Consider the following 14,717-nt stretch of genomic DNA (forward strand, 5'->3'; position numbering starts at 1 on the left):
GCTCACAAAAATAAAAAGACATGTTTAGAGTCTAAACAATAGTCACAGTATTTTGGTACCTTGGTGTTCCTTAACCAAGCATGAGATTTTCTAAGGCTACCCTGTGAGAATTCTTTGAGTGAGGCTTCATTGGTGTGGAGGTATAGTTCAGTGTTAAGGGTGCTTTAGGATTTGTGAGGCCCTGGGTTCCATCCCAGCACTCCACATATAACCATACCCAAGGAAGAGTTTAATGATAGTCACCAGAGACACTCTTCTGTGGTCTCCCCCAAACATTCTTGAGTCTTACCTTCACCTCTTTGTGATGCTGCCATCTCAGGCTTCTGCCAGGCACCCTTTCTCATAGGCTAATGAGAAAGGACAACAAAGAAAAAGCGATTGTGCTGAGCTGAGTGCCCTTTTTACAAATACAAAAGTGTGTTCTTTCAGATTTCAGAATAAGTTGACAGCATTAAACAATTCTGTGGCACAAAGGTCTTTTCTATGCTTTTATTTAGCAAAACTCCCAGGTGATGTTTGAGCTACAGTAGACAACCCACTCACTGAGGGCAAATGGGGTCATTCTAAAATGTTCGTCAGTAGTTCTCAACAATTTTATCAGACCCATAGAGAAAAAGCCACCTGAAAAAGGACATTGACAGTGGAACTTGTATAGCTGGGTTTCTCAAGACATGAAGTCATACACACACACACACACACACACACACACACACACACACACACACACTATTATATTAGTTTAAATATTTCATTAAAAATGAAATTGTACATAATACATATGACATAAGAAATTGGTTCTTAGTCAAAAGAGCTACATCTAACTATATTTTGTAGAAGAGACTGAACATCACTCGATGCTGGTTTATAGACTCAACTTTGTAATTATAGGAGAAAAGTTTCTTGTAGAGTGCTCTGTCCAAAGCAAATGCCACCTCCCCTGGGGGTCTTGCTGTCATGTTGAAACATCTCTCTTTCCTATGCTACCTCCTCTGGGTGCCATCATGCAGAGACATCGCTCCCTGTTCTGAGCACAACTGGAACCCGGGTTGTGGCCTTCTTGTCCCCTCTGCCTCCCAAATCACCACCTCGCTACCTATGAGCACATGCTTATAAAATGCCTCGCAAATCATCATATCTGCTATCTATGAACACATGCTTATGAAATGAAAGAAACACATCTCGACAGTGTGCGATCTGAGAGATGAACCTAGCTTTGCATCTCATCTTGTGGCCTCCACCAATGACAAAGGCAATGGACACATTCCTTCACCCCTCTGGGCCTCACTTCCCCAATCTGAACAGAGACAATGACCCTTCCCAGAGTGAACTGTGATGGCATTAGAGATAGGAAAGCAACCGGCACACAGTGGCACTCAACTAGAGGTAAGGCCCCTTCTGTGTCCTAAAATGTCAGTGGTCCTTGGGGACTGTCTTCCAGAGGATGAAAGACAGATTTGTTTCTAGATTGTATATACTGAAAGACAAAGTTTTGCTGATATTCACACTTCTGATAAAACGTAGTGGAATAAACCACAGGTTTGAGAGGAACAGCAATGAGTGTTATACTGAATTGAGTATTGAACCAGTGTCAGCCCCTAGCTGTACAACACTAATCTGCGGGCATGGTCTCCTCAGGCTCCTTCCACTCACGAACTATGGTTCATATAAATTGGCCTTGCGATCACACACCATAGCTTAACGGAGGCTAAGGAGAATAAAATGGTTTTTCTAAATTCTCTGGCAGGTGATCAGAACACTGCCCCTTTTCTCACTGTAGAAACAACCACAGGGGTAGCAACTTTACCCTGAGAGAGATGAAACTACATCCATGACAGTCTGCTGAAAAACTAATCACAGTGAAAAGAACACTGAATCAAATAAGTTGAATTACAAGCTTCATCTCGTTCCTATTCACCACGAGACTGGAGCACGCCAGTTATGCTCAATAAACCTACACTGAAAAATATGGGAGACTATACACAGTTCTTGGGAGACTGAGGCAGAATGTTTACCATGAGTTAAAGACTAACCTTTGTGTGTTGTGATACACTGAGTACTACAAACTCTGCCTTGAGGGGGGAAATAGCAATTAAAAGACAAGAGAAAGGGGGGCTGGAGAGATGGCTCAGAGATTAAGAGCCATTGCTGTTGCAGGAATCTGGGTTCAGTTCCCATCACCCACATGGTGCTTCACAACCATTTGAGACTCCAGTTCCAGGGGAACCAAAGCCTGGTACATCTGCATACTTATATACTAAAAAATATATCTATAAAATAAAAAATATATACTTAAAGAAAAAACAGTGGGCTAACTACTCCTGTGGGGAAGACAGGAAAATAAGGAGGATGGTGTCTCGGAGATGCTAACAGCTCTGAAATGGGATGAAGAAAATTACAGAAAACCACTGTTTTATGCCCATGGAGAGCTCTTTTTGTGTCATACTAAGGTTCATATATTTACCCCTTCCACCAGCAAATAACTACAATCTCAGATGAGTAAAAAAAAACTGCATGTGTTTGTGCATATGTGCACATGCCGTGTGTGTGTGTGTGTGTGTGTGTGTGTGTGTGTGTGCGCGCGCGCGCGCGCACTTCACTCACAGTTGTGATAAAATCCACATAACCCCTCTCTTGTCTTATGCATGCCAAAACATCACAGATCCATAACAACCTATGCAGGGCCTGTAACCAAAGACCCTGGCCTGTTGCAGCAGCAACTGTGGGCATACAATGTACTGCCCAGATGACACCTTTGAAATATTTTATAAAGAAACTGCATGCCACATGAGAAAGATTCAAAAAGCCCTACCACACTGCAACAGAAGCTATCTCCAGGTGACCTGAGGTTACAGTCCCCTCAGTTCTGATACGGTCGTTGTCTATAGGTCTTCCACTAACCACACAACTGGCAGGTTGGTCACCTATACGCTGCATATAGAAGAGTGCACCTTCCCAAACTTCTGGAAAAAGTCTTCCTGTGCCCGGGCCAAGGCATCTTCATCAATGTAGACCGCAGGCCTCTTGGCCATGATGAAGTACTGCACCTTCCGCAGACTCCAGCCAATCACATAGTGGAGCCAGCCGCACACTGCAGCTGTGGAGCGGCCCACCCCAGCGTTGCAGTGGACGTACACAGTGTGTCCGTTCTCCAGAAGGGCATGCAGGAGGCACACAGCCTGCGGCAGCATCTGCACTCGGCCTAGAGAAAGCACAGACCATGTGTTAACAAATACTACCATATCACAGCTCAAAATTCCACCAGTGCATGACAGAACCCTGAGCTCTGGGGAGACAGGTGTGACAGTTTGCTTCTTTTATTGTTTTAGTTGATAAAAAAAGTGAAACAAATTTAATACCTGGGAATACCAAAGAAGAGAGTACATCCCAGAGGCAGCATTCAGTTCTGAACCTGAACTTGAACCCGACTATTCCAGGGATGTTACTGTTTTTTGAGCAGTTTGCCATTGATCCAAATTTCTCTACAAAGTTAAATACCACATGTGTTTGAGGGGCAGAGGGCAGAAGAAAGGATTTTAACATCTTCTTAGAAGCAGTTGCAAAGATTTGGCAGTGGTTTTAGAAGGCTTCAAGGAAAACTTGGTAAGTCCTGTGCCCCTCAATCTCACTCCTAAGTGTCCTTCCTGGCAAACAGTAAGCTCATAATTAGCTCACACTGGTTAACGATTCAATCATACTCACTGGTTAGATAAATGCAGTTTGAGACAGAATTTAATATGTTGGTTTTCATTCAAGTAATTGAGTGGCTAACTTATAGCCAATGCATATGGGATAACCAATAATTCATGCCATCACAATACAGTGAATACTGATATGGATTTGATTTCTTTCTGTTATTGGAAAGCTATGATCATAGTTGTTACTGTTCTCTGGCTGCTATTCTGATGATCAAATGTCTCCTCATCCTAAGAAGTATGCTGTGTCCTGCTGAGTCCCAACAGCTTCTGCATCCTGGCAGGCAGAAGCGTAACCATCAACAAGCCTTTGAGTTCTGAGATAACCATTTTTCTTAGTGATATTTGATAAGTATTTTTATCTGTCTAGTATTTTGGTGGACAGCATCAATACAAATTACCTCAGAAAAGAATGAAAGAGGACGACCAGGCAGAATTATTAGATTTTAACACTTGCAACTTGGCATTCTTTAGTTTCTCTGCATATCATAGAGAAGGACACTACAGCCCCAGGAGGACCTCCCAGGACTACAGAGAACACCTATCTAGTGTCCATATTGTGGCTCCTGTTGGATGACTTGAGAGATGAGCAGCCCCTCCCTGACCTGCAGATCCTCACTGAAGCCTGGAATCCTCCCCCGGAGCTTTCACTCCTCCAGCGTCCTCTTTAGAAGTGCTAGTGCCCTGACATCACCAATACAGTACCTTGGAATCAGGAGCCAGGACCTTCGGAGGTGGAGTTTTCATAGAAGCTCACCGTGGCCCCAAGGTCCCTTCCGTCACCTACCTCACTTTAGGCCCATCAGGCTCTGAGACAGAGCAACCTGCAGCACAGTCATGCCAATACTCCAGTCTTCCTGGCTGTCTTCTGTCAGTCCCTCTAGGTAAGAGATGTAACACTGCAGGCACCACCCAGCAGTTTTGAAATGTGTTCACGGAAATGTGTATAAGTGGGCCCAAAGAGCAACCTCTCAGACTGATAGACTCCCTCTCCACCTCTCCCCCTCCTTCCTTCCCTCTCTCTCTCACTCTTCTCTGATAGCAGTCCCTAAAAGCATCCACATTAGTGCACACCAGCTCCCACGATGTCCAACAGAGGCACAAATGTTGATTTAACTCAATCCACACTCCTGGTTTCATCTGAGTAACCTGCCATACCGTTACACAGGGGCCCCTCCTGCAGGCACTCCATATCTAGAGCATCACAGGGGCTAGTGGGTTCCTCCTGGCAATCTCAGTAACAGTACTGTGTGCTGGATTCATTTGTCTCAAGGGATTAGATATGGCAAACATGCAGGCTATGTTGGGGGTGACTATGCTATGAGGGTATGATCTGCTCCATCACAGTAATGTCTGTGAGCAGTTTCTAGCATGAAAAGAATCCCCCTGATAATTCTAGGAATCATGGCTTCTTTCTGCTCCGCCACCATGAGTCTCCCCAGACAAGCTCCTTCTAATGGTTGCCATGGCAGGGATTAAACAGGAAAGTCTTAAATATACTTTTGAAATCAAATGTCAAATCTACACAAAGATTAGAGTAGCTGTTTGCCGAGGGAGCTGTGAGGCTCCGAATCTCTGCTGACCAATCTACCGGACTGTGTCTTCCACAGAACCAGTCCAGATGGACTCTGTAGACAGATGTCCCCCAAGGGCAGCTCTGCCCCAATAGCCTAGGTGATGTAATACAATTACCCTTTTCTTTCTGTCTGGAGAAAGGTCATTCAAGAAGCAAGAACACTTTGCTGCCACTATGGAAATCAGTGTGGTGGTTCCTCAGAAAGCTGGGAATAGATCTAACCTAGGATCCAGCTACATCATGCTTGGACATATACTCAAAGTTCTCTACCTCTTACTAGAAAGGTACTTGCTCAATTGTGCTCATTGCTGCTCTATTCATAATAGCCCGCTACTGAACACAGCCTAGGAGGAAGGGAAAGATTGCCCTAGGAAGGGAAAATAGAATAGCTATCTCTGTATGGATAGGGAGGAGACTAAACAGAAGGTTCAAACAGGGAGGTGGGAGAGAAAGGAAGGGGATAAAGGAAGGAATTCAGGGATGGAGAGGTAAACCTAAAGGCCATTTGAGGGGTCATTTGGAAACCTACACTAAAGTAGAAGCTTCTTAAAATATGCACATATTTGAAGGATATCTAAATGGAATTATCAAATAAAGCCCCAGCTAGCTATTTCTCAACGGCAAACGGAACTGCCAGTGCCAGGAATGGGTTACATATAATTGAGTTGCTGGCCAAAGCGGCGCCACTGAAACCCAGAAACAACCGAACCTACTACCAAAGCTATTGGCTACTCTCCACAAACTGCTGGTAAGACCCTGTTGATGAAGACAACACCCACACAACTCACTGAACACAGAGGAGTCGACGGGGCACCTACCTAGAGCCTTCACCCCTACTCAGTAGTGTTCACGGCACTAGAAGGCACTCTTCACGCTACCAGGGAAGAAAGGTAAACACCAACGCAGCTATGAACCCTTCAGTCTACAATGGTGTCCCTGCCTGCAAGATACGCTGGTGGCACAGAAAGTTGTGAGAGTAACCGATAGCTATCTGGTTGGATTTAGGGCTTACTGCTTGACATGGGACCCATGCCTAACACTACATGGGTGATCAAGAACCTGAGACTATATAGGTCACAGACCTAGGGGAATAAAATATTCTTCTGCCAAAGGATGTAGCAGTAAAATGATTCCCACTGCCATTCCCCCATCCTCATAGATCGGTGTCTTTTTCAGCCACCATCAGAGAAGCTTCCTTCTGCAGTAGAAGGGAACAAATGCAGAGATCCGTAACTGTACAATGTGCAGAGAATGGGAGATCTTGGAGCATTCAGTCCAAAACAGGATGTCTCCATCAAATCCCCTCTTTCAGGACTGCTGAGAAGTCAAGAACAATGGCACTGGGTTTTGATCCTACTGCACGTACTGGCTTTGTGGGAGCCTAGGCAGTTTGGATGCTCACCTTACTAGACCTGGAAGGAGGTGGGAGGTCCTTGGACTTCCCACAGGGCAGGGAACCCTCACTGCTCTTTGGGCTGATGAAGGAGGGGGACTTGATTGGGGGAGGGGGAGGAAAATGGGAGGAGGCAGAAATCTTTAATAAATAAATAAATTAATTAAAACATAAAAAAATCCTCTCTTTCAGAACTAAAGGAATTCTGTGGGAAAAGAGGTAGGAAGATTATAAGGGTCAATAAGAGTGGGGAACACCAAAGAAACAATGTCTTTTGGACACAAAAGAACTCTGACGCCGGGCGATGGTGGCGCACGCCTTTAATCCCAGCACTAGGGAGGCAGAGGCAGGTGGATCTCTGTGAGTTCGAGACCAGCCTGGTCTACAGAGCTAGTTCCAGGACAGGCTCCAAAGCCACAGAGAAACCCTGTCTCAAAAAAAACAAAACAAAACAAAACAAGAACTCTGACACACATGTGAACTCACAGAGACTATGGCATCGGGCCTCCACAAGTCTAACTCAGACACCGTCCCAGGGATGACAGGAAGCATGGACACATGCCCCAACCCTAACTCAGAAACAATCTCCGATTGATAACCGGTTCCAAGAGAAAAATTCATTTTCGCCAGTGGAGTCTTCTGGGGAAACAAAGCACACAAGGATAGACCTCATGTTCAGTAGTAAATGGGGGAGGGAGCCCTAACAAACTAACTCAGTGGCATGGCATCTGGGAGGGTGTGTGATAACGTGATAATGCTTCATCTGGACTTTCTTATTTTTAACCTTACACATCTTTTGCTTAAGTATTACAGTTTCTGGTTTTGTCTTTTTTGGGTTCTCTGTGTCTATGTGTTTCTAGCAGTTTTTTTCTCTTGGATGTTTTATATCTATTTGTTTATTTTTGTCCTATTCTGGTTTGGCTTTATTTCATTTTTTTTAGCTTTCTGCTTGTTTTCTAATGAGAGAAAGAAAGGTTGTAGGTTCAGGTGAGTGGGTGGGGAGGAAAGGAAGATTTAGAAAGAGGTGGGGGGAGCCCATAATGAAATATATTGTACCAAAGAAAAGTCTATTTTCAATAAATAAAAAAGTGAGTTCACAGCTAAAGAGTTAGGGATGGAGTCTTGCACATCTGAGGGTATCTTATAGCAGGTGCTGTCTGCCACCCTCAGTATTTACATGAAGGAGCCAAGGCAGAGATTTATCCCAATAAAATCCTTAAGTGGCCACTCAAATGCAGCCAGGCTGACTGCAAAGCCTCTGGCCTTGATCCCTGCACTGTTTTCCTTCCTAATCCACCTGGTTGCTGGCACTTTCCACCTCTCGTCTCAGTCTGTGTTCTCAAAGTCCCTTCATGTTTCTGTGACCCTGTCTGATTCCACTGTCTTCCTGCCTCTCTGATGTCTGCATCGATAGGTCCCAATGCAGAGCACACGAATCACCAAGAAATGAAAAGAGGGTCTTCCCTGTACAAGAGAGACAGCATCAACCAGAGCACACAAAGTTACATTTCATCTACGTATGTGTGTGCGTATGTGCGTGTGTGCGCGCGTACACACACAGGTGCATGTTTCACATGGAACTTGATTTGATAAAACTTTCCAGACTTAAAACAGTAAGGCAAAAAAATAACCAGATTCCTTTTCTGAAGGCTAATTGTCATCTTGTGTGCATGAGTATTTGCTTCCAGGTCTATTCATATACTCTATATATGCCTGTACCAGTGGAAGCCAGAAGAGGGTATCAGATCCCCTGAAACTGGAGTTACAGACTGTTGTGGGCTACTATGTGGCTACTGGGGACCAAGCTTGATTCCTCTGCAGGAGCAACAAGTGCTTTTATCCACTAAGCAATCTCCCCAGGTTCCAGATTTTTTTTTTGGTATGGAAAATATTCCAGATTTTAAATGTTGCTAACTAAACTGCAAAAATTACAAACCTTATGTAGGTCAACCAAAACACTCCACCATCTGTGTTTCTCCCTTTCGAATTTAAAACAAGCATTGGGTGTAAGTAGATGCTTGCTCAACAATCATTAAATACCTCCACTAAAAACTGAACAAGGAACAATGAAGCAATACCGCTTGTTTATTCTGAGACACTGTTAGACTCTTCTACCTTCTCTGTTCTGTGTTCCAAACCTGCTACCGGCTAATCTAAGTACAGGATGACTAAATACTTCCAGAAAGGGAAGTAGGTGTTGAACAAGCCAGGGTTATAAAAAGCAAAGAGGTTTTTAGTACCTGGCACTTTAGGACTCAAAATAAAGGCACTCAAGAGTCCCTAAAGGGATGCTTTGCTTTGTCTAAAAAAGACCAAGAAAGAAATCCACAGTATATATGCACCTCTTTCCTTTCTCACCCTTGGGAAAATATATAACTGTGCACATTGTTGTTTTACATGGATGGTCTTGTTTTCCTCCTTTGAGGTATAGTATAAATGAGGGTCTATCTTACCTGTAACATCCTTTGGTAGAAAGTTAAAGAACTCCCACCCCTAACTAAGAACTATGGATCCCTGATGGCTTCTGGGCAAAGAGGGTCAATTTTCTTCACAAGCGTGTCTCCTATAGGTTGATCATGCTGCGGAGGATGCCCCCACACCATATGGTCAGCACCAAGCAGGCTCCATGAGTTATTTACAAAAGAAACAAAAAGAAAACATAGCGTGGGAATGGTATAGAAAGGCAAAGGTACTGGGAGTGAATCTGGGAGGAATTACAGGGAAAAATCAGGGTAAGTCTAATCAAAATATAATTTGTTAAATTCTCAGAGAATTAATAAAGTTTAAAAAAACTTGTGACTAATCCTACAGTCTATTATAATCTAGTTAGCAGAGACTCCCACCCCCAGCTGCCCAGTGCTGGAATTAACCTGCCTACCTCCCAAGCTACTCAGTGCCTACAAATCTCCAGGTTCCCCAGTTTCTGGTTCCAGTGTCTTAGTGTAAAGACAGAGGTGAACTCCGTCTGCTGAATGAGAGAGTGCCTGAGGCTCTGGGAACAAAGCAACAGCCAGATTCTTAAAGCTCACTGGGGAGGAAGGAGGCTGGTACTGGAACAGAGGTGAACCCCGAGTTTGGCTTCCCCTGAGAAGGGAGTTTAGTGAGCAAACACGGTTTATTTCATCCAGGGAACTACTGGAATTTGGAGATTTTTCATTTCCTAGGTGAAAGAGACAAACCCCATTTTACAAAAGGAAATGAAAAGAAGAAGATGTCTAAACCATATATGACAAAATGTGCAATGAGGACAATCAATAGTGTCCTATTGATTGTAGCACGTCTGTGACAATTGAGTCTAACAGACCATCCTTTGCAGACTTGACCTGACAGCCTTTCACAGCAGCTGGGAAGGCTTCCAGACGGATCCCACCGCCCGCCCCGCCCCTCCCCGGAGTTCTAAAACTATCCAGGTGGGTTAATCTATATATGCATTGGTCTATACTGTAAGCTACATAGATTAATCTGTTGGCAAACAGTCACCCTTCCACTCAGGAAGAGTTAACTCTTTAATCACTTCTCCAGGTCCACCTGAGCCAAAGGAATCCTTTCTCCAGCGTCAGTTTGTCCTGCTGCAGGTGGGGGTGTGGGAGGGTGCTTCTTTGCTCTCATCCTCCAGCTGTGCTAGCTCTACATGGGAGCTGGCTTTAGATGTACTAACCTGGTGACCCAGTGACACCCCCAAATGTGTGAATACGACTACAACGGGTCCTAGTGAACAGACAGACTCCAAACTTCTAAACAGACTGCCTATTTGTCAGCAGATATATATTTAGCAGAACACGGGATGCAGTGGGGCGAGCAGCAGGTAGAATTAATAGCTCAACTGCTCCCTGCCTGTTTCCCTCTTATGTACACCGGTGGGCAACAATGCTGTGAAATTAGAAGCGCAGAAGCCAAATCAAAGTCTCTGTGTGGCCACAAGCGTCCTAACAAGCCTGAGACTGTTTTAAAACCGGCGAGACCATCTGCGCAGCACAAAACCATCACGCTTTCAGTTGATGCGAATTCTGTTTGGTTTGGGGTACAGCCTCAAGAAAAGGCGGGTGACCAAGGGAAATAGCCAGAGTGTCAATCTCTATCCCCCTCAAAAAACATAAAATATACCTCTCCTTATATAGTTCAAATCTACAGAGGGGTCCTGTCTGGCCAGGAAGATGACCTGAGGTCTTTGAAGTGCCAAAGGTGGCCAGTGACACTGGTTTCCTGTGGTCCTCGAGGTGTTCTGATTCACAGGCCACTGGTGGTTGGGGAGATAAGCTATGCCCCCTCAGTTCACAGCTAAGCATGAACGCAAAGAACGGAAATTACGTCGGTTTGCAGACTGCCTGAGGTATATGAAGAAACACGTAGTTGCTGTCGCACAGCCTGGCTTGGGCACTGCTGAGAATCAGACCCTCAAAGTCTGTGCCGTGACTCTTTGCAGTCTGAAGACCTGGTCCCACCACTCAACCTTTTCATACCTGTCTCTTCCTTTGTAGAACGGAGGTGACTACAATGTCTACCTAGAACTTTCTGAGGACTTGGTGAGTTCAGACATGTCAATCAGGAGTGGGTTGGATGCGCATGCGCAGCAAACCTTGCACAGGGAACGCTGAGGGGAGAAATGTTTTCTGGCTTCTTGGCTAGGCCTCACTGCCATTCTTCGCCCAGAAGAGCGAATCACCCAACTCCACAAACCCGTGTACTCTCTGCAGCTCTCTGCTGCTCCCTGCTGACATACTGCTAATACTGTAGTTGGGATGTGGTCCTCTTACCTGAAAACAGTTACCCTACTTCTCAGCAATCATCTATCATCCCTATATAGGGCTCTTTCTAGAACTCTAAGCCTCCTGTGCCTTAGTCTACCTTACTGCACACACATCGTGCTCCCTTTGCCTGCATCTCTCTGCCCAAAACAGTACCATTTCAAATGTCATGGAATCCATGCAGCCTGCCTATGTGCCCTCCTTAGAAGGAATCCGTCAGCCCCGAGCACATCACGTCATTCATTGTCCTCCTGAACTGTAATTGGTTTTAACTTGCCTTTCTGCATCTTACTTAGGCCACGACTATGACTTATTTGTCTCTGTTTCCCCAGCAGCACCAACCATGGTAACCCATTCAAAAAGACGACTCTAGAATTCTCCCAGTCAGTGCAGACTCTACCGTCCTCCCCACAGGACCCATCTCACTGCACCCTCCTCCCTGGATTCTCAGACCAGTTCCAAGCTGTCCAGGCTGCAACGGAAGCAGACTTGTGGTGAGAACACTAAGAGAGAAAGAACCTCGGCATTTCCCAGCTTCTCATCCTTTCCTGCCGCAGCTGCACCCTACAGTGTGACATTCTTACTGTAGCCCAGGTCTGGGGGGACTTCCACATCCTCATTCCTCCAGCCACAATGGTCCTTCCGTCCCTATAACAAGCCACCTCCTCTACTGGCATAAGGGTTCTTCTAAATGGTTCCTTCTTCCATCCTCTCCGAGCTTGCCCTTGCTCCAGCCACTGCTCAGGCGTTAGCTCAAACACCACTTCCTCAAAAGCATTTCTAGATTATCTACCCAAGCTCTGCAGAATAGCTGTGATTTTTCAAAACTAACCCATTATGCTTCCAAATTCCTATTTTTGTTCATTCTATTAATACTTGCCATCCTTTGGGAACTACACACTCCATGTTCCCAGGCACAACATAATACCACACACACAGTAGATCACAATAAATGCATAGTAAGTACATAAATTATATGTATATATTATGAAATATATATTTAGTGTACATAGTATAAAAATTAAAGAAGCTGTGTTCAACAGAATCCTGTCAAAGTATCTAAAGACATATTAAATCTAAATCCTTAATTTCATTTTTATAATTAATATTTAAGATATTCAATTATGATGACTGAAAGACAATATGTGTATCTCTGAAACAAGCTATAAAAGAACAAGAATGCTTCTTCTGACCTTTACCCTCTGTGCCCATGTCTGGTGTGGGCATGCAGATGTTAGGCCAAGCCTTCTTCCTTGTCTGACACTTACCCTCAGTGCTCATGTCTGGTGTGGGCATGCAGATGTTAGGCCAAGCCTTCTTCCTTGTCTGACTCTTATCCTCTATGCCCATGTCTGGTGTAGGCATCCAGATGTTAGACCAACCCTTCTTCCTTGTCTGACTCTTACCCTCAGTGATCATGTCTGGTGTGGGCATCCAGATGTTAGGCCAAGCCTTCTTCTTTGCCTGACACTTACCCTCAGTGCTCATGTTTGGTGTGGGCATCCAGATGTTAGGCCAAGCCTTCTTCTTTGTCTGACACTTACCCTCAGTGCTCATGTCTGGTGTGGGCATCCAGATGTAGGCCAAGCCTTCTTCCTTGTACAGCTTCATCATAGTGTCTGGAGTCATGGGTTCAGGGTAGCGGTTACAGCCTGACGAATTCTGGATGATATCCCATTCGGTCTGGAAATTCATGACAGCTGTAATCCCCAATTCATGCTTCAGTTTGATGGTCACATGTTCCAGCTGGCGAGGGCAGCTACCCAGCCAGATATTTGGTAAAATTCTGGAGAGAGCAAATGGGAACAACAATGACTACTAACTGCATAAAACATATACAGTTAACTTTTGCTCTGATGAGGAAATGCTGGATTTTTAAAAAATAAGAAACGATACTATTTTTCAAAACTATCCGCATTACAGTTTTAGGAAAACACATCAGGCAATCAACAAGCACCCCAGAAGATGGACCTTAGAAACTAAATCTGGCAACATTGAAACAAACTCCTCAGGCTGTCTTACTGTATGAATGCTGCACAAAACCCATTAATTCATTTCAAACGCTAACAAATTAAATGTGAAACACATACAATCACCTCGAATTTAAAAAATACACATAACTAAAATACAGCCATCATTCTTGTTTAGCACTATGTAAACTTTTTCTAACAGTCTAAGATTTTTTGAAACAGGCCAAACTCAGAAACAGTGGACTTGGGTTAAATAAAATCAAAACCAAAATAGTCCATTAGCCCCCAAACACTTCTCTACAGGTTTATAAAAGGTGATGTGGTAGTTAGAAGGTAGTTGGCCCCCATAGCCCCTAGGGAGTGACACTATTAGGTGGTGTGGCTTTGTTGAAGTAGGTAGGGCCTTGTTAGAGGAAGTATGTCACGGGAGGGGGGATATGCATTGAGATCTCATACGCACAGGCTATGTCCATTTTAGTTCACAGTCTTCTGTTGCCTGTGGACCAGGATGTAAAACTCTCAGTTCCTTCTCCAGCACCATGCCTGCCTGCCTGCCCGCCACCATGTCCTGTCATGATGATGATGAACTAAACCTCTAAAACTGTAAACCACATTAATTAAATATTTCCCTTTCTAAGAGTTGTCATAGTCATGGTGTCTCTTCACAGCAACAGAAACCCTAAGTAAGACAGAAGTTGGTACCAGGGACTCGGGTATTGCTGTGATAGGCCTAACCATGTTTTTGTTTGGAGAATTTGGACTTTGGCACTTTGGCTTGGGAAAGCAGTGGAATGCTTTAGCACTGCTTATGGTAGTAGGAACATGGCTATCTGAAATGTGGGGGCTGACTCGAGAGGTTTCAGAGGGGAAGAATTTTAGTGGGTTGCCTAGAGATCATTCTTGTGCCATTTTGGTGAAAAGTGTGGCTGCTTTTTGCCCTAGTGCAAAAAGTCTGCGTGAGACTATGGTGAATAAATTTGGATGAATTCCCTCAGCAGAGGAAATCTCAAAATAGTCTAGTGTGGACTCTGTCCTGTGGTTATTAACGTTATCTGTAATGAAGATATATAATGAAAAACGGGCAAGATGAGCAAGGAAAAATACAAAATGTGCAATTTGAGGGAAAGGGGAGCACCAGGAAGTGGAATAGAACTAAGTCCTGTGTTCGGGAGGTAAAAGATTAAGAAACAGGATAAAGAAGTGATGACTCAGGGTAAGCTCCCACCCAGCTAAGTTTCCAACTTGTGAAAAGGAATTATGTGGTTGATTTTTACATTATATTCTATGCTCTTTGTTCTTTGTTCTTTTGGGGCCCACCACCCAGCTCCCAAATAAATCACA

General features: G+C 44.4%; 1 protein-coding gene across 2 annotated transcripts in view; it reads right to left on the minus strand.

Moving 5' to 3' along the window:
• Window positions 1-475: 475 nt before the first annotated feature.
• Window positions 476-14,717, minus strand: part of Epm2a (EPM2A glucan phosphatase, laforin) — a 106,465-nt gene continuing 92,223 nt past the window's right edge. Inside the window, exons 3-4 of one of the 2 annotated variants that reach the window (XM_075948923.1) lie at window positions 12,951-13,192; window positions 476-3,199 (exon numbers count right to left, since the gene is read on the minus strand). In XM_075948923.1, the coding sequence (XP_075805038.1) occupies window positions 2,922-3,199; window positions 12,951-13,192 (520 nt within the window). In that variant the 3' untranslated portion in view covers window positions 476-2,921. The remainder of the gene's footprint in view (window positions 3,200-12,950; window positions 13,193-14,717) is intronic. The other variant, XM_075948933.1, reaches the window with a different exon arrangement.

The sequence above is a fragment of the Microtus pennsylvanicus genome, chromosome 1 (genome assembly GCF_037038515.1).
Source record: "Microtus pennsylvanicus isolate mMicPen1 chromosome 1, mMicPen1.hap1, whole genome shotgun sequence".
In the NCBI taxonomy this organism is placed as follows: domain Eukaryota; kingdom Metazoa; phylum Chordata; class Mammalia; order Rodentia; family Cricetidae; genus Microtus; species Microtus pennsylvanicus.